The sequence below is a fragment of the Aspergillus ibericus genome, assembly GCF_003184845.1.
Source record: "Aspergillus ibericus CBS 121593 unplaced genomic scaffold BO80scaffold_50, whole genome shotgun sequence".
NCBI classification, from domain to species: Eukaryota; Fungi; Ascomycota; class Eurotiomycetes; order Eurotiales; family Aspergillaceae; genus Aspergillus; species Aspergillus ibericus.
Genome location: NW_020292148.1, coordinates 25,379 through 42,197, shown reverse-complemented (window position 1 = coordinate 42,197; position 16,819 = coordinate 25,379). Strand labels below are relative to the sequence as shown.

Here is a 16,819-nt window from a genome sequence, read left to right as displayed (position 1 = left end):
AGCTTTAATACTCCGTGGTTATACTTCCGCCTATGACCAAGGCTGTCAGATAGAATTTGCGCCGGGCTTGCGTGCATTCTAAATCCAACGCCGTTGAGGGTGTCCATGGCCATGATCTCATCATGGCCAGGTCTACAACCGAGTAGACTGGTTCCCTCTCCATTGACATAGGCCAAGCCGGAGACGCGGTAAGAGGCACTGGATAGGATGACTCTGACTCTAAAATGCAGTCAACATTAACTACATGCGTCGATAGCAGACCCATGTCAACGGTCCACGACACAGCCATGGGTGATACTCAGCCACAGTGGTGCGGAGACGGAGGGGAAATGACAGGTCGTGGTCTAGATCGTGACTCAGCGGTCGGATTAACTACGATGCGCCGGATCGCAAGGAATGACGCGGACTGGGCAAGCAAAGGTACCTGTGCTCAGTGCTCGGTGCTCCTGTGTTACAAGTATCGATCGAGTTGACAGGCCAAGATTCCGGAGATGATGGATCGACGGCTGAGTGTCCATCGCACAACAGGCTCATGTGACGCGTTACCCAAAGCTGCTGCCAGCCGTCGAAACTGAAATCTGAAATCTGAAAACCCAAGCCCAGTAAGGTACCGTCACGGATACCGGAGGACGGAGATATGATCCCGAGACGAGGCTGACTCCTGACGTAGGGTTGTCCAATTAAAGAGGAGTGTCACCAGGGCGCAAGGAACACGGCAAAACCATTGGTCACAAATTCAAGTGGGGCTCCCGTGCTGCGGGATCCAATTTGTTGAGAGTTGGAGTGGACTTGGCAATCCATTCCCAGTTTGGCTTCTCAATTCTCGGTCGGAATTTTGGAATTCAGAGATTTCGGCCTTGCTCTGTCTCTGTATGTATCTGCTCGTCCGCCGGTAGCAACCCACTGGATACGGAGCATCTTGCCCCTTGCTTCTGCAAGCCACAACACTCCAAGGATGAGTGTGTAAATGATTCGCAAATGATTCGCAGTACAACGATCGCGTTGCCCGTCAATGGGATGATGTTTTTATTAAGTTTACTTTTTTGCGCCTTTCCCACTGGTTTCACTAGCCCCGCCATCGATGTCGTAGGTGTGCATCTCTCGGGCTGGTTTCGGCAAGGTGAGATTCTCCTATGGATCTGCGGGCGAGGGGTGGAGACCTATCTATTCACTATCTCCCAAAAATAATAGTACCTCTCTGATTCGATGCCCGGCGTCCATGCCGTGATCGCAGGCAACTCCGAGACGACAAGACAAGACCGAGCAGCCGTGGAAACCGGTTCTCCGAGCCATTGCCGGAGATAGGAGATGACCTCAGCGGTGCCTTGGGTGGTGGCCAAGCTGCTGTGATAGGATGTCGAGAGAATGCAGTCGTTTGGCCACGATTGATAAGGTGCACAGTGGGGACGCTGCGTGTCCATTCACAGTTGCGTCGGCATCCAGGGCCTGGGCAAACGGGGCGGACCATGGCTCCATTGCGCTTTGGGGTCAGGATCAGGATGATCATCCTGGGGCCTTGGCAAACATCATTGGCTCTGCTGCCATGCCACAGGTCCGGCCCAGCAGGCCAACGTTCTCTTATAATCATCCGGTCGCTCAGGTTAGGGCCATCCAGCATCTCCTTCTGAAGCTTGGCTTGCTTCTGCCTGTGTTCGACACAGCTTCGATCTCCGTATCACACATCTCTCACTCAAGGCTCCCTTCTGCCGCCCCTACCTGATCATTACCGTTCCTGGTCCTGAAATACATGCGTGAGTCTCTCCTTCTCCCTCCATCGCTATCCCTTTTCTCGGCCCTTCTGGCCCTCACCCGCCACCACTCTTAGTTGGATAACCCCCGACTGACTTTGTGGTTCCCCGTTGCAGACCGGATTCACTCGTGGGCGAAAGCTCACGCGTCTACCCCCAATACTCAATCCCAGGGTCCCAACCAAGCGAACAACCAGTCCTCCGAGGACGCTTCTGCACAAGATGGACAAGTGAAAGAAGCTATACGTGACCCGGCCAGCCCGGAGTCGGAAAAGAATGCCAAAGAAACCCCCAACCCCGGACTCATCGTCCGGATGAAGAATGGAATTGTTCGTTTCACCGGACACACCAAAAGGGCCCTTTGCCACAGCTGGGTCAATGTGCTGCTCGTATTCGTGCCCGTGGGCATCGCCGTCGAGGCCGCGGGATTGAACCCAGGCCTGATCTTTGCCATGAATGCGATAGCTATCATCCCCTTGGCCGGTCTCCTCAGCCACGCCACCGAATGTGTTGCCAGTCGATTGGGTGATACCGTGGGTGCGCTCATTAATGTCACCTTCGGAAACGCCGTCGAGTTGATTATCTTGTATGTTCTCAAAGCCATTTTCTATGTTTTTGAACGGTTCGGTACTAATGTCTCGGTAGCATGTAAGTCATGGTCATGCGTGAGCCCTTAATGACCAGGTACTAAACACATCGGTGATTTCAGTATTGCCCTAGTCAAGGTGTGTAATCCCATTAACGAAATATGGATGACCCTAACATAGTATAGAATGAAATTCGGATTGTCCAAGCATCACTGCTGGGCTCCATCCTGGCGAACCTACTGTTGATCCTAGGCATGGCGTTTCTGCTTGGAGGTTTGCGCTTCCAGGAACAGGCAAGTTTGCCATCCACTGCGTGTAGAAGCTAAACTGACAGTACTAGATTTATAACAGCACCGTCACCCAAATGAGTGCATGCCTGCTCAGTTTGAGTGTAATGAGTTTGCTTCTGCCGGTATGTACGCAAGGTCGATTGGTTGCCTACGTGCTGACATTGCTTTCAGACAGCCTTCCATGCCTCATGGTCGGACGAAACGGATGCTGATAAATACACCCTCAAAGTCAGCCGTGGCACTAGTGTTGTAAGTAGAGCCCTGCTACGACGCGCAATTGCCGATCTGACTCGTCATAGGTCTTGCTCCTGGTATACATCTTGTACATTGTGTTCCAGCTCAAGTCCCACGCCTACCTCTATGCTAGTATCCCACAGCAGATCATTGACGAGGAATCTCACCCCGGCGTTTTGGCCGAGTTTATGAACAGCTCGTCGGATTCGAGCAGTTCCTCGGATGAGTCAGTGGATACTACGACGTCCTGGTCCACCGCCAAGCGCATAAAGAGGGCCATGAAATATAGACGGCATCGGAAATCGAGCACCAGCTCTCGTGGAACCGTTTCCCCCCAGTCGTTCCGTAAGAAGTCGCTGGCCGATTGTCCTCCCACGGCGGTTATAGATGAGAATGGCGGGTCTGTTGCCGACTTGAGCGTCACTCACCAAGACGGGTCCGGGTCGTTTGTCATTGATTTCGGAGATGACACCCGATACGATGCGGATCATGAACCACAGTCGAGAGATTTCGGGCAACATGCTGGTGCCAAGGCCTCCAAGGAAGAACGGAAGAAGAGACGTGAGAGGCGAAAGCAAGAAAAACGCACCGAAAAGGAAAAGGCCGCGGTTTCAATCACCAATACCCCTTTCACAGGGCGCCCTCCTATGAAGAGTCACAAGTCGGAACCTACAGTCGATCGCGGACAGCCTCCCTTGCCAGTCGAGGAAGCAATTGAACCTGCCAAAAGGAAATCGGCCTTCCGTCCCATGATGCCGTCCTTGTTAACCAACACAGTTTTCTCGAGCTCGCCCGCCCCGAACGCAGCGGTGCCGGCAAGCCCTTCAAACCCCTACGGACTTCGGCGAACTCATTCTCTGCCGTCTTTTACGAACCGCCCTCCACCTCCCGGAAGTGCCGTCCAGTTTGCTCGGGGCGCTTCTCGCTTGCCCACTGCCGTGACCAACACTACGGCCGAGGTGGCCCCCGAAAACCCCGAGCCAGAAATGTCCCGCACTGCAGCGGTGGTGCTGCTCCTGGTGTCAACCGGTCTTGTCGCAGTGTGCGCGGAATTCCTCGTCGATGCCATCCCCACCATGGTGGAAAGCTCATCTGTGAGCGAAGCTTTCATCGGTCTGATCATCCTTCCCATTGTCGGCAACGCCGCGGAACACGTGACGGCGGTCAGTGTGGCCACCAAAAACAAGATGGACCTGGCGATCGGTGTATCCGTGGGAAGCAGTATCCAAATCGGTATGTATCGTCTATTATCTTTTTTGGAACTTGAATTCAAACTCATGCTCGCAGCAATCTTTGTGACTCCCCTCGTCGTCATTCTCGGCTGGTGTATGGACAAGGACATGTCCTTGTACTTTACGCTGTTTGAGACCATCTGCCTGTTTGTCACAGCATTCGTTGTGAACTTCCTGGTGCTCGACGGTCGAAGCAACTATCTGGAAGGCTCTCTACTCATTGCAGCCTATGTCATCATCAGGTAAGCCACCTGTGGAATTGGCGCCGCATCGGACACTAACATGTTTCTAGTGTTGCCGCGTTCTATTATCCCGACAGCGGGCAGTCCAGCACTACGGCAGGGGCCTAGTTGCTCCGTACAACTTCAAGCTGAGTGTTGCAATTCTAGGATATATACGCCAGACTGCACATTGGAGATGACCGGAGGTGTCCTACGTGGGTGAGGCATAGGATGGTAGGAGGGAATTCAATAGTCTTATATCGAGATTGTAAATTATTGCTGCCTGGTTTACTTGGCATATCGCAGAATGCAAACTATAATTTCGCTATGGTTATTCCAGCCTGTTTCATAACTGCGGTATTTGTTTGGCACTGCAGCCGGTGCCGCTGCCCTGCGTGAAATAATAAATCATGTCTGCCAAGATGAAAGATTCCTTGTTCGGGATTGTACACTCCACCCGAGCAGTCACAGCAGGCAACCGGATTCTACCTTCTTCCGACGCATCTCTTGACTCAGGGCTGCAGGCTGCAGACAGGTCTGATTGCGATAATTTCATAAGGAAGTGTGGCTAAGGTCACCCGCCACAGCCACTGGGCAAGACACACGTGGCGCTTTGCTCAGGGGCTGCGGAGGGGCCGGTCTTGGCGTAATCTATTCGGTTCCAGCTACATCGCCCAGCCCGTTTATTACCGTGCTTCATTTCGCCTATGCGCTCTGTATCTTGACCAAAATTGACATCGTTGGTGTCATCTGCCTAGTGCTATTCTACGTATACTTTAGACCACCTTCTGGAACCCTGCCCAAATGGACCGTAGCCGGCTGGGCATGATCGATCCATAATACGTCCTCATTACATGGTGGGGAGTACTGTGGCTGATGGGATACAACGCTTCCGATTGGGCGGAAGGAAAGCCTCGGCACCAGCCCTGTGTGGCGCCAAGCAAAAATAGGAGCGACGGACTGCTGCGGAATCGTTGGGACAAGTCAGACGGAGAATTCGGTAGGTCTTATTCTTAGCAGTAGCGCCGGTCGGTCATTGGTGGTTTCAAGGTCGTGCAGCGAGGCCTGGCGGGCTGGTTAGCCAGGCATCAACAATGGAGGCATCTGGCATCTGGCATCTGCCCCTCCATGTCCGGAGTACAGCTTAGGCATCCCGCATCAACACCGAGTGTCCAAATTAACTGGGGTGAAGGCCATGGTCCTTCAGCCACACTGCAGTCTGCACATCGCCATGTCAGAGAATAGCCCCATCGCCCCAGTTTTACCGCCTTCAGGGGCGGCGCTGTTACGTCTCTGCCTAATGGGCTGCATGTCCAGATCTACAGCGTCGAGTCACCACATCCACCCGACTATTGACGCTTCCCCATCCCACCTAATAACCGGTGGAGACTGTCTCTCTTAGCGCCAGCCTGGTCCCGATGGGCTGAGGTGAATCCCTGAGAGCCGTTAATGCCGCGACGCGCCAATGGGGATGATGCATCCGTGTCCCAACTCCAAACCATTCTGCCCTTCCCCTCCCCCTCCACCTGACAGGGTCTCCGGAACCACTCTGGATATTTAAGGGTCTGCCATCCGTCCGCTGTCCCTTCTTCTTTTCCTTTCTCTATCCTCCTCCTCTTCCCATCCTCTGCCAATACACCACCATGTCTTACTACCAACCACAGGATTCCTACTACGGAGGACGTCCTTCTTACGAGCGTCCTCCCTACGAGGGTGGCCCTCCTCCTCAGCGGCCCCCTTACGATCGCCCTCCCTACGAGGGTGGCCCTCCTCCTCAGCGGCCCCCTTACGATCGCCCTTCCTACGAGGGTGGTCCCCCTCCCGACAGACCTCCTTATGATCGTCCTCCCTACGACCGTCCCCCTCCCGAGAGATACAACTCCGGTCCTCCCCCGCCTGAGCGCCCCCCATACGATCGTCCTTACAGTGACCGTTCGCCCTTTGAGGGCGGCGAACGCTCCTTCGACTCTCCTCCCCCTCGTCCTCCCTACGCCAGCCCTCCTCCCTCCTCTCGTCCTCCTCCCGTCCCTCCTCCGCCTCTCCCCGTGGATTGGACCCAGGAATGGGACCCCAACTCCCGCCGCGCCTACTTCGTCCACATGCCCTCTGGCCGTTCGGAATGGATTCTTCCTGCCGATGGCTCTCGCGACATGCCTCCTCCGGGACCTCCGGGTGCAGGACCCGGCTTCTACTCGGGGCCCCCTCCCCCGGGACCTGAGGGTGGATACTACTCTCCGGACCCCGAGGCCGCGCAGGCTGCTGCGGAGGAGCAAAAGAAGAAGGACCGGAAGAACATGCTGCTCGGAGCCGCCGGTGGTCTGGCTGTCGGTGCTCTCGGAGCTGCCTTCATCACCCACGAAATTGGTATGCCCCTACCCTCGTCCTTTCATATACCCCATACTAACTGTAACAACAGATGAGCACCGGGAAGAAGAGCGCGAAGAAGAGGAACGCGAGGACGGGCCTCCTCCGGTCATCTACGAACGGGAGACCATCATTGAGCGTGAGGAGGTGCCCGCCTATGAGACTTACCCGGAGGATGACTGGTAGACTCGCATACCTTGTTAATCATTGCATTTTCGGGATTGTTTAGCTGTATCTTAGCATATACCTCTACGCATAAATAGATTGACCTTTTATCTGTGCTGTTACGTGGCAGTAGGCAGTAGGCAGGGCAGGCCGAGTATATCTCACCTGATAGTCTTTGCTATCTCGGTTGATTCTAGAGTGGTATTTATGTACTACTATCAATCATTGTACTGCTAGTATCTCTACACGTTACATCCGGGTTATATTTACAGACATTACATCGAAAACTACTCAACTATATGTCAACAAGCACAAATTGTAATAAGTACAACGTAACCCGGGGAAGACACAATATCCCAGAATACATTTCTATCTATATAGAATCAACACCACTCAACCCATTCCCATCCAACCCTCGACAAAACCAACTACTTAAAACAAACAATCTCCCCATGCAAAACCCCAAACCACCCCTCCTCACAATCCACAAACTCCTCCCACCCCCTCACAATCCTCCCCAACCCCTCCCTATCCACAAACCCCTCCCTCAACGCCAACTCCACAAACCCACTCTCCCTGGCCCTCCCCGCCATCGACCCCCCCCAATACCTCCTCTCCTCCCCCGTACTAAAACACCACGCCCCCGCACTCCTCCTCATCCTCTCCCTCCCCAACCCCGCCTCCTCCGCCCACACATGGATCCGATTCCCCGGATGCGGATTCCCCCCCCTGGCCCGTCCCATCCGATTCGTCACCTCCCACCATTCCCCGATCCCCTTGTTCTCCGGATACCATGACATGGCGCTGGACTCCCGCGCCGCGATTATTCCGCCGGGTTTCGCGACGCGGCGCATCTCCCGGAGTGCTTGGATTGGGTCTGCGATGTGTTGGAGGACTTGGTGCACGTGGACGAGGTCAAAGGTGTCAGAGGCGAAGGGGAGGGCGTGGATGTCGCCGACTAGGAAGGTGATGTTTGTGAGGTTTGCGGCTGTGGCGAGCGCGCGCGCGTGTGGGAGGGGGTCCGCGACGTATTCGAGACCCGTGACGTGGCCCGTGGGAACGTGTCGGGCGAAGTCGATGGTTATGCTGCCGGGGCCGCAGCCGATGTCGAGGATTTTCATGGATGGTTGGAGGTAGGGGAGGAGGTAGGAGGCGGAGTTGGTGAGGGTGCGCCAGCTGTGGGTTTGCAGGACGGAGGGGGCGTGGTTGGTTGTGTAGGTTGTCATTTCGATGTTAATATTAGTGCTCTTGTGGGTTTGGTTATAGTTGAGGATGAAATGGGTGGGTGAAGTAGAAAGTTGGGGGTTTTATACCTCGGGGTGGATGCTGTCCTACCTGCGGATGTATGGTGTCATGGTTGTCGGCGTCGGGGGTGGGCTCGGAATTCCGAGATATCTTCCGTATGGGGTATCGTGGGATGATCGATGATCTAATGATTTGATTCTACAGATGTATGACTCAGAATGAATAATACTCAAGAAGATACCAGTTTAGATTGCGTGAAAAGGAATAATATATTCGAGTTACTATCCAGAATATTAACTGCTCTAGTAAGAGAATCCCTAGCAGATAATCTCAGTCATATATCAACACCCGTGGACATGAGCAGTCACCCCAAACATCATCATGCCAAACTCATCCACTGTCTTAAGCCACCGCTCGATTCTTTCCGGCCTTCGCGGTGTTCCCGTCTCCGCGGATCTCCACAGTTCCGATATCTCCAACATCCCATCTTCCCAGTTGAGTAGATGACGATCGTACTCTTTCTCCCACGTTTCCCGGGTGCTGGCCTCCCACAATGCCTTGCCTTCAGGTGCAAAAACACCCGTCATCTCATCCGCAATAAAGTTAGGCAGAAGATTATCGGCGTTGTACACGCTGCAGAACAAGTACATAGTGAAGATCGCTCGCCGCTTGGCGGCCGCCACTATCCACGACTCCCAGCTAGGCCTATCATGTGATATCTCAGCGGTGCAGAAAATGCCATTTCTAGCGGTACTGGAGGCAATCTCCATGAGTGTAATCATTATCTTGTCGGTGACCGTCGGGCCGCCGGGCAGAGGAGAAAAGTATAGCATGATGGAGTAAATAAGGTACGCCTGGAAGGTCGCAAGGAGGTCAAAGTCACCTAAGGTCGACGGTGTCTACTTCATGTCAGCTCCAATATTTGGTAAGATCATGAAGTATACCTCGTTTGCTAGGCGGTCCATCTCCTTCTCCACAGTCTCTACCACCAACGCTTCACTTCCCGCCGCGGCCTGCTCCCACATCCGCACTAGACTGTAACAGTTCGCCAAGGCACGGGGCATTCTGCGTCCGACAACCTGCAATCGATGAATGATTGGCGGTACATCGCCGTCTCGTAACATACCTCGGGGATATGTCGTCAAGATTCTGGAAATGTACTGCAGTGTGAATGGATGATAAACCTTTGGAACCTCATCTTGACCTAACGGAGGCAGAATGTATGGCCGCAGCCATCGATCTCGAATCCCCGCCGCATCTCCACTCGGGACTAGATCAATGAAAGTGAAGTCCAGCTCATGGGTTTCTTCACATGCACTGATCACTTGCCTGCGTGGCTGACGTGGCGTCCAGGACGGACTGCTAAAGCTGGGCAATGGGATCGGCATCTCTGGATTGAGTTGCGCTGCACCGAATATGGGAGGCTCTGGTTCTGGGCTGGTGGGATTTGTGGGTACAGTGTAGAACTCGGTTGGAGGTCTGGAGACTTGAGATGTGGGAACCGTTCTGGTTGGATATTCACAGGGCCGTCCGAGCGACCGGCAACGGGAGCAGGCCGGTCTCTCGAGATCGCAACGGACCTTGGATTTGGTGCAGCTTTGGCATGCCTTCTTGCGTGGAGGCCGCTCCCCTCGTCTCGGGTGTGGAGATGTCATCGTTGTGGACATCGTCGGGGAAGTGTTCGGAATTCCGATATCTGGTGACGGACGACCAAATGTGGGGAATTCGGACGGCAATTTCTCGCTGGAAGGCGGTCAACTTGGCGGTGACCCCAGTGTCCTGTTACCCCAGGGTAGGTGTTTGGAGAACAAACATCCTCTTTGCATCGCACCTTTCTCAAAAATATAACTCCAAGGCTACCAGTCAAGCTGTCAGTCGTCATGAATCCCATACGTGTAATAAAACGGGTCACCAGATGGACCTTCTCGCGGCTTCATCGCAAGCATCTTTCCACTGTTAGCTCCATCTCCCCTGACACATTCCCTTCCGGTAAGTCTTGAAGAGGGCATCACTTGGTCTTCTGATAACACCTCTGATCACAGGGTCATCGAACCCAAGTCGAGAAAGACCAGATCCCCTCTTCTCATACACTTCTGGACGCTGGCTATGGGATGAAGCAACCCAACTTCGTAAACGATACCAACCCTTCAATGTTAACGAGCTCAAAAAAACTGCCGCCAGATCAGTCAATGCTAAATCCTGCACCAAGATAGCCAAGTTACCTGAAGGCGCCTACAATAAGACTTTTCTGTTGACAATGGACAACGGTGTCGAGATCATTACGAAGATCCCGAACCCTTATCTTCCTCAGAAATTTGCAACAGCCAGTGAAGTTGCAACGCTTGACTTCCTGCGTAACGAGCTAGACATACCAGTTCCTCGTGTGTTCGCATGGAGTAGCAGGAAGGACCAATCTGTTGGAGTGGAATATATCATCATGGAACGAGCACCCGGTCATGAGCTGAACAAACTTTGGTCTGCCATGAATGTATCCGATCGGGTGGATATTGTGTCTCAGTTGGTGGGGATTCAAAAAAAGATTGCTGCTGTCAACTTCCATAGTTATGGAAGCCTGTTCTACAAAGATGACATTGAAAATGGCCTTCATGTGCCTGGACTTGACCGATTCTGCATCGGTCCCAGCTGCGAAGTACGATTTTGGGAGGGGAAGAGGAGCTCAATGACCAAGTATCATGGTCCTTGTATGTCATTCATGCCGTTATCATTATGCGGAAGAGGCTAATGGGAGAGCGAGCAAAACAGGGACCTCATCCGTGGCATATGCGCAAGATATCGCCAGGCGGGAGAAAGAATGGATCATGCGATTCGCAGAGCCCCGTCATCCATCAGACCCCCTCAGACAGTCAGGAAGCCAAGAGTCTCCTGGATGTCATGCTGAACTGCTTGATAAATACCTGGAGGTGATACCTCGTATGATACCATCACATAAGGGCCTAAACCGTTCGGTCCTTTGGCACCCCGATCTACACTCCGGTAATATCTTCGTCGACAAAAACCGGATTGTGAGCATTATTGATTGGCAGGGCTGCTTGAGCCTTCCAATATTCCATGCATGCAGAATACCGAAGTTCCTCAAAATAAATGGCCCGCTCCTTTTCGACCTACCCCCGGCTACAGACCTTACTTCGCAAGAAAAAGCAGAGAATCTACGGAGATACCAGCTTACACAGCTCCAAAGGTTCTACATCTCCAAATTTCGTGAAATTGACAACGATATCTTCTCTGCACTGTCGTTCCCTCAGGCTTTAACTCGACAACAGCTCCTTGATTTCGCAGGGCACACGTGGGATGACGATGGGCTATTCTTGCTTCGGGAGATGATACACCGAACGTCGCGTGAATGGACAGAATTAACAGGCCTGCCACAGAGCTCCTGTCCTGTCAGACCTGACACAGATGCAGTTGCATGCCATATTGCCGAAGCAAAAAGTTGGGAAGATCGCCAAGCTCTCTTCGGCACCCTTGGTATCCCTCTGGACGGCTGGCTACACCCTGACGAATTCGAGGCCAAGGTCGAGGCGATGCGGGATCTAGTGAACTCTATTATCGCGTCAGCTGATGATAAGGAGGGCGCAAAACAAGCATTAAGAGCTTGGAAACTGTCCGATTCAGGACCTGCCAGCCTATCAGGGAACCTGATGGAGATCTAGTCCTCTTGCAGCGCATGCCGTGCGTTACCCGGCCCGGGTTACTACCGCCATTAAGTGAAGTAGTCAACTTCTATTGTGAAGGCTACCGTAGGACCACGTAGAACTTATGCATCACTGTGCTGATGTTACCGCCACCAGAATATGCATTACGCAATCGGTAAGTCTGTAAGACATGGAAGACCACATCATCTGCACAGTTTGGCTGCACGACGTGGACATACACACAGTTCGAGCCATCAACGCAGACTGCTGAATCAAGTGCAGCACGGTTCACTGATAGTGATGTCCTTGTTATTAAAGAGTGGAAATAACTCATCCCAGCGAGGTGATTGGAGTGAGATATACTCTCCTTCTACCAGAAACCCCAGTCAGTAGGACGCCGGGATAAGGATGCTGGAAGGACTCACTTACCCCCTGCCAGAAATGCTCTGGTAGGACATTTAGGCAAATCATCCGCGGCAGAGGTACGTGAAGACGATCCCAAAGTAGAAGTTGTGGTTGTGGGCGAGTAATAATGTTTTTGTATGGCTTTGATGGGCGGGGCTTGTAGGAAGAATTGAGAAGTTTGATGTGATGTAGAAGTGCGTAGTTGTACTGGATGTAGTGGTGAGGAGATGTTCCATTACTCGCTGTAGGAGACTTCGTTTTTGCAGCTTCCTTTGATTAAGAATACGGGGTAGGGCAAAGAGAAAGAAAGATAGTCAATCCTGATAGGCTCTAATGATAACATATCAGAGTAAAAGCAAGATATTGAACATACCCGGACGGAATAAAAACACTATAATCTGGGATGAAGCACATTCGCTTCCAGGCGGGAGAAATTAGTACACCGACCGCCCACATATCCTAAAGTCCCTCACAATGCTCTGCCCCGCAGGCCCAGCCGCCCACGCCGCAAAATGCTCGGCCAGGGCCGGATACTGAGCTCTAGCACCGACGAGCAAATGACCTTGCAGGACAAGCAAGTCATTCGGATCATTAAGCTGCCCGTGCTTGTAGACGGTCAATTTTGTATGGAGCTCGGGTTTCAAGCGATACATGCTGGATTCTGTTAGAGTGTAATACCCTAGATTGGCGGCGCCGTAGAGGTTGAGAGATGCGTCGATGTTGGCTTTAGTGAGTGGGGGATATCTGTTGATGGGTATGTATGGAAAGAACGCGGGGAGGTGAGGGGGCTGATCTACTTTTCTCACTTCTTCCCACAACTGGCATTCTCTGAGATGAGTGGCTGAACCGTCGCCTCGGGTTTCGAATGAAGCTGAGGGGTCGGTGGTCCCTGCATTTCTTGGTGTGTAGTCTAGCTGGGCTGCTTGGCGTAAGGTCCGAAACATTGTAATGATATCGGAGTTGGGATCAAGATTAGCTGGATTGGAGAGTGGTCCGACGAGTAGCAAAGGTTCGCGGAAGATGAGATAAGAACCAAGAGGAGACAGTCGGATACTCTGGTTCAAAGCGGTTGCTACTTCTACAGAGTTGCGGGTGATTACGACATCCACTATGCCGTCGTTGAGGTACCTGAGGGACTCGGATGGACTGGTCTTGTACCAAGCCACTCTGCAGGGATCGAATTTCTCAGAAACGCGGAACTTGTTGAACGCGTCACTTAGGGCTTTGAAAAGATTAGATGGGTTGGTAGGTAGGATGGGCTTGTGCATTAACTTACCTTGTATCAAGCCGCTCTGACCAGCTGCTCCGCCGGCAATACGGAGTATGGTCGGCGATGGATTACGACAATGTTTGTCGTAGATAACTGGCTGAATGTCCGTTGGGGTCGGGCGCTCGTCGAACGGCTTATCCTCGAGCAATAACCAGGCACCAGACACAAGTTGGTAAATTTCTCCCTTGGTATTCACCCGGTACGCAGAAGCCGCCACTGCGATGTAGACATTGTCTGTATGGTTGTCGATCATTTGCCATGAAGAATCATGAACAAGAACATGAATTGTCCCGTCCTTATGGCGCGTGAAAAGCCCAGCCTCACCACCCGCGATTTGGACGATGTCCGTCCCTGACTCGATAGGCTGCCAGTTTTCTTGCCCATCCAACCGGCAGATGCGCCCGTCGCGTTGGAGCGTGAAAAGAGACTTGTTGTCTGTGGCAATTGCTACTGACTCGGTGTTGGAACGAAAGGGTGTCCATCCAGAGATGCTGGAATAGGAGGAGATCCAACCACCCTGACCGAGCTGGTAGATGTCGTTTTGGACCATAACAAAATCCACCGGCGGATAACGATACTTCTGAATCACCCATTTGCCACCGGTATCAGGGCCTTGATAGTGACCTTTGCACTTGCCCCCCTTGGATGTCCAAAGGTTGCCTTTCCATCCCCAGAGCTTGGTCGCCTTATCGCCAATGTGTTCCCAGTAACGTCCATTGAATTTGTAAACATCCCCAGTCTCGCGGCGCAGACCAGCCGGAGTGCTCCCAACGATCTGAGCGTTGTTTTCCTGTTGATCTATAATTCTCCAGGCCTGAGAGGCTGGCATGTATTGTTTGATAGTTCCATCGGCAAGAAGCTGGTAGCAGTCCTTATCGGCCACGGCAATTTTGGGGAAGCTCATGGCGATCCAATATAACCAAGGTTTGATAGAGAGAAAGTGATATAAAATATAAGGAAATTGCTTCAGGAAAGCTTTATATGCGGTGATAAACCCTATCCGCTTGCAAGTCAGCCACTCGGTGCCTGCTTGACTGCGTCTCCGGGCCCGCAGGACGGTTCAGCCGATAAATATCTCGCTGGTACCGACTATCCGGAGTGGACTCTGGGAACCAACGTATGGGAAGTGCGGGAAAGTCTGCCATCACACAGGGGCACAGGGGCTACCCAGTGTAACTTGAAGAATGAGAGGGTAGGACGAGACCAGGCCGACTCAGCTGGTCATTATCCATATCGCAGTGACGGGCTGTCGACTGTATAACAGTAATCTGGCGACCGTCCAGTGCCCTTCATCCTAGTACACCACATGCTCAGATTGTCGTCCATCCTTGTTGCTAAGACTGCATCGAAGCACTGCAGTCCGGTGCCCACCTGACTCTGTCTTCGACGAGGTGCCCTTGTCAATGACATTGTGTCACAGCAGGCTGGCCTTCCTATTTGTCCACCCTCAGGTATAGCCACCTTTCTTGTCTCATTCCAGTGGTCATGATTCAATGTCCGGAGGATTTGAAACTATCAGGACGGATCCTCCGGACCTCACGTACAGGAAGGGGCGTGATATTGAGGTAGTGTTGTGATACGTTCGACCTCGGGTCTCGGTTTGGTGTTGAACCAGACGAGTCAGCTCTTGCTCGTGTGCAGCTGAGCAGTAGGAGTATTTATGGGGTGGGGGAGATGAAATGTATGATGAGCAAGATGAAATGGAGGATTATGTTGAGGGAAGGGACGAGGAAGATACAGATGGGGTTGAGTTAAGAGATTGTGAAGTAGAAGTCAGCAGAGCAGAAAGAAGGGAGTAGCAGATCCGGAAAGTGAGAAATAGGAGGCTGCCTTGAGAAAGCGTGGATGGTAGCGGAGTAGCCATTCTCGGTCGGCGCGTCAAACAGCTTGTTTCCTCTCCATTCTCCCATAAAAATTCCTCTGTCGTACCACTCAATCCAATTCTCCCAAACATCATGATCACTAGACTAACCTATCTCAAATTACCGATAATTTCTATGCGTGTCTTTCACCTCGACCCCATCGCCACCATGATCGAGTCCGTGCCCTTTCGCGTATCGACGCGTCCGCCCGGAGCCTAGCGCAAATGCAACGCAATGCAAGGCGATGATCCCAAAAGCAACCATGTCCCTCTCTCGAACATTCATCTGTCGGCTCCAGGCCAAACAAACCCGCAGCCTGACTCCAATACTCCCACACGGAGCAATCAAACATCGCACCATCACCAAAACACCCCTCACTGGCGCCCGCAAACCCGCATCTCCCCGCCCAATCTCCCACGCATTTGACCCAGCCACAGCACCACCACCTACAACCGCCCCTCCCTTCCACTTCCTCCACCCAGCCAGCCTCACTACGCCCGAATACCAACACACCATAACCATCACCCCACCCAATTTCAAAGTCCCCTGGCCAACTTCCCTCCCCTGCGCCGTACAATCTCGCTACTGGCGCGAAGCCGAACACGCAGCAACAGACTACCTATACGCCATCCTCTCATCCCATCCTAACAACGAAACCAAAGAGAAATACATCGCCACAGTATCCGACGCAGCAGTCTCCTACGCCATCAACCTCATCCCATTGGGTAATCTCGCCCGCACGAACCTCCTCACCAGGACATTCGTCCTCGCGTTCCTGCACGATGATGCTGTCGATAAGCCAGATCGGGAGAGGAATACTCATCTCATGATCCCTACTACATCTGAATCCCACATAATAGAGGAAGATACATCAAACTACGCAGCATTCAACATCCTATCAAGAGAAATCCTCGCCGAAGACCCCACCCAGGGTGAGCTCCTGCTACAGGATATCCTCTCCTGGGGCTCCATATCCCAGGATCAGAAACCAACTACGTTTACGTCCTTAGAGGAGTACTTCTCCCATGGACTGGAAGATTTCGGAGCGGAGCTTATTCTCCGGACTGTTGAGTTTTCACTCGATCTTCCACCTTTCTCCCCTGAAGAAAGGGAAGAACTGAGGGTATTGAAAGATCTATGTGTGAGACATATGCTACTTACTAATGATTTGTACTCGTATGCCAAGGAAGTCGTTGCCGAGAAACGTGGTGGAGAGAGGGTTCTGAGTGCGGTGAGGGTGATCGAGCAGGCAATGGGTGTTTCTGAAACATCGGCCAAAGTGACCTTGAGGGTTGTTATACGCGATTTGGAGAGAAAGATGAATGAGGAGTATGTTCGTTTACAACGGAAAGAGGGGATAAACGAGGCACAGTTGAGGTATGCGCGTGCAATGATCGTTGCGGTGGCGGGGAATATGTTCTTCTCGGCGACTTGTGCGAGATATGCGCGGGCTGTAGAGGGGTCGGAGTTGATGTAGATACTTCGCGCTGTACTTATTATATAGGTATACTGTTGATAACCTTCCATGAAGTATCATCTCTAC

General features: G+C 52.5%; 7 protein-coding genes across 7 annotated transcripts; 4 read left to right on the top strand and 3 right to left on the bottom strand.

The window, feature by feature from the left end:
- The first annotated feature begins 1,584 nt into the window (after positions 1-1,584).
- On the top strand, positions 1,585-4,534 carry BO80DRAFT_211551 (putative membrane bound cation transporter). Its single transcript, XM_025714311.1, has 10 exons — positions 1,585-1,751; positions 1,866-2,334; positions 2,394-2,396; positions 2,458-2,473; positions 2,521-2,628; positions 2,676-2,747; positions 2,797-2,874; positions 2,925-4,092; positions 4,147-4,333; positions 4,384-4,534. Exons 1-10 carry the CDS (start codon positions 1,748-1,750, stop codon positions 4,439-4,441), a joined length of 2,163 nt encoding a protein of 720 aa, XP_025571267.1. The 5' UTR covers positions 1,585-1,747; the 3' UTR covers positions 4,442-4,534.
- A 1,301-nt stretch (positions 4,535-5,835) lies between these two features.
- BO80DRAFT_211523 (WW domain protein) lies at positions 5,836-7,001 on the top strand. Its single transcript, XM_025714309.1, has 2 exons — positions 5,836-6,676; positions 6,729-7,001. Exons 1-2 carry the CDS (start codon positions 5,956-5,958, stop codon positions 6,860-6,862), a joined length of 855 nt encoding a protein of 284 aa, XP_025571266.1. The 5' UTR covers positions 5,836-5,955; the 3' UTR covers positions 6,863-7,001.
- A 268-nt stretch (positions 7,002-7,269) lies between these two features.
- Positions 7,270-8,153, bottom strand: BO80DRAFT_468154 (class I SAM-dependent methyltransferase; the record flags this gene model as incomplete). The annotated part of the gene is made up of 1 exon (XM_025722911.1): positions 7,270-8,153. Exon 1 carries the CDS (start codon positions 8,065-8,067, stop codon positions 7,270-7,272), a length of 798 nt encoding a protein of 265 aa, XP_025571265.1. The 5' UTR covers positions 8,068-8,153.
- Positions 8,154-8,348: 195 nt separating this feature from the next.
- On the bottom strand, positions 8,349-9,751 carry BO80DRAFT_468153 (Zn(II)2Cys6 transcription factor domain-containing protein). Its single transcript, XM_025722910.1, has 2 exons — positions 9,031-9,751; positions 8,349-8,985 (listed from the first exon to the last, which is right to left on the bottom strand). Exons 1-2 carry the CDS (start codon positions 9,739-9,741, stop codon positions 8,428-8,430), a joined length of 1,269 nt encoding a protein of 422 aa, XP_025571264.1. The 5' UTR covers positions 9,742-9,751; the 3' UTR covers positions 8,349-8,427.
- Positions 9,752-9,912: 161 nt separating this feature from the next.
- On the top strand, positions 9,913-11,830 carry BO80DRAFT_468152 (phosphotransferase enzyme family protein). The gene is made up of 3 exons (XM_025722909.1): positions 9,913-10,075; positions 10,129-10,788; positions 10,850-11,830. Exons 1-3 carry the CDS (start codon positions 9,967-9,969, stop codon positions 11,755-11,757), a joined length of 1,677 nt encoding a protein of 558 aa, XP_025571263.1. The 5' UTR covers positions 9,913-9,966; the 3' UTR covers positions 11,758-11,830.
- Positions 11,831-12,578: 748 nt separating this feature from the next.
- BO80DRAFT_365193 (uncharacterized protein) lies at positions 12,579-13,667 on the bottom strand (the record flags this gene model as incomplete). The annotated part of the gene is made up of 2 exons (XM_025716184.1): positions 12,579-13,366; positions 13,421-13,667. 2 exons carry the CDS (start codon positions 13,665-13,667, stop codon positions 12,579-12,581), a joined length of 1,035 nt encoding a protein of 344 aa, XP_025571262.1.
- Positions 13,668-15,538: 1,871 nt separating this feature from the next.
- Positions 15,539-16,796, top strand: BO80DRAFT_390640 (uncharacterized protein; the record flags this gene model as incomplete). The annotated part of the gene is made up of 1 exon (XM_025717155.1): positions 15,539-16,796. The coding sequence occupies one exon, from the start codon at positions 15,539-15,541 to the stop codon at positions 16,751-16,753; it is 1,215 nt and encodes a 404-aa protein (XP_025571261.1). The 3' UTR covers positions 16,754-16,796.
- Between the last annotated feature and the right edge of the window lie 23 nt (positions 16,797-16,819).

Coding starts and splice junctions, on each gene's coding strand:
- BO80DRAFT_211551 (XM_025714311.1), top strand. Junction 2,875..2,924: donor TCAGCCGTGGCACTAGTGTT/GTAAGTAGAGCC, acceptor GACTCGTCATAG/GTCTTGCTCCTGGTATACAT. Junction 4,334..4,383: donor GCAGCCTATGTCATCATCAG/GTAAGCCACCTG, acceptor ACATGTTTCTAG/TGTTGCCGCGTTCTATTATC.
- BO80DRAFT_211523 (XM_025714309.1), top strand. CDS start 5,956: ATGTCTTACTACCAACCACAGGATTCCTACTACGGAGGACGTCCTTCT. Junction 6,677..6,728: donor CTTCATCACCCACGAAATTG/GTATGCCCCTAC, acceptor CTGTAACAACAG/ATGAGCACCGGGAAGAAGAG.
- BO80DRAFT_468153 (XM_025722910.1), bottom strand. CDS start 9,741: ATGACATCTCCACACCCGAGACGAGGGGAGCGGCCTCCACGCAAGAAG. Junction 8,986..9,030: donor TGGACCGCCTAGCAAACGAG/GTATACTTCATG, acceptor GACATGAAGTAG/ACACCGTCGACCTTAGGTGA.
- BO80DRAFT_468152 (XM_025722909.1), top strand. CDS start 9,967: ATGAATCCCATACGTGTAATAAAACGGGTCACCAGATGGACCTTCTCG. Junction 10,076..10,128: donor CCCTGACACATTCCCTTCCG/GTAAGTCTTGAA, acceptor CTCTGATCACAG/GGTCATCGAACCCAAGTCGA. Junction 10,789..10,849: donor GACCAAGTATCATGGTCCTT/GTATGTCATTCA, acceptor CGAGCAAAACAG/GGACCTCATCCGTGGCATAT.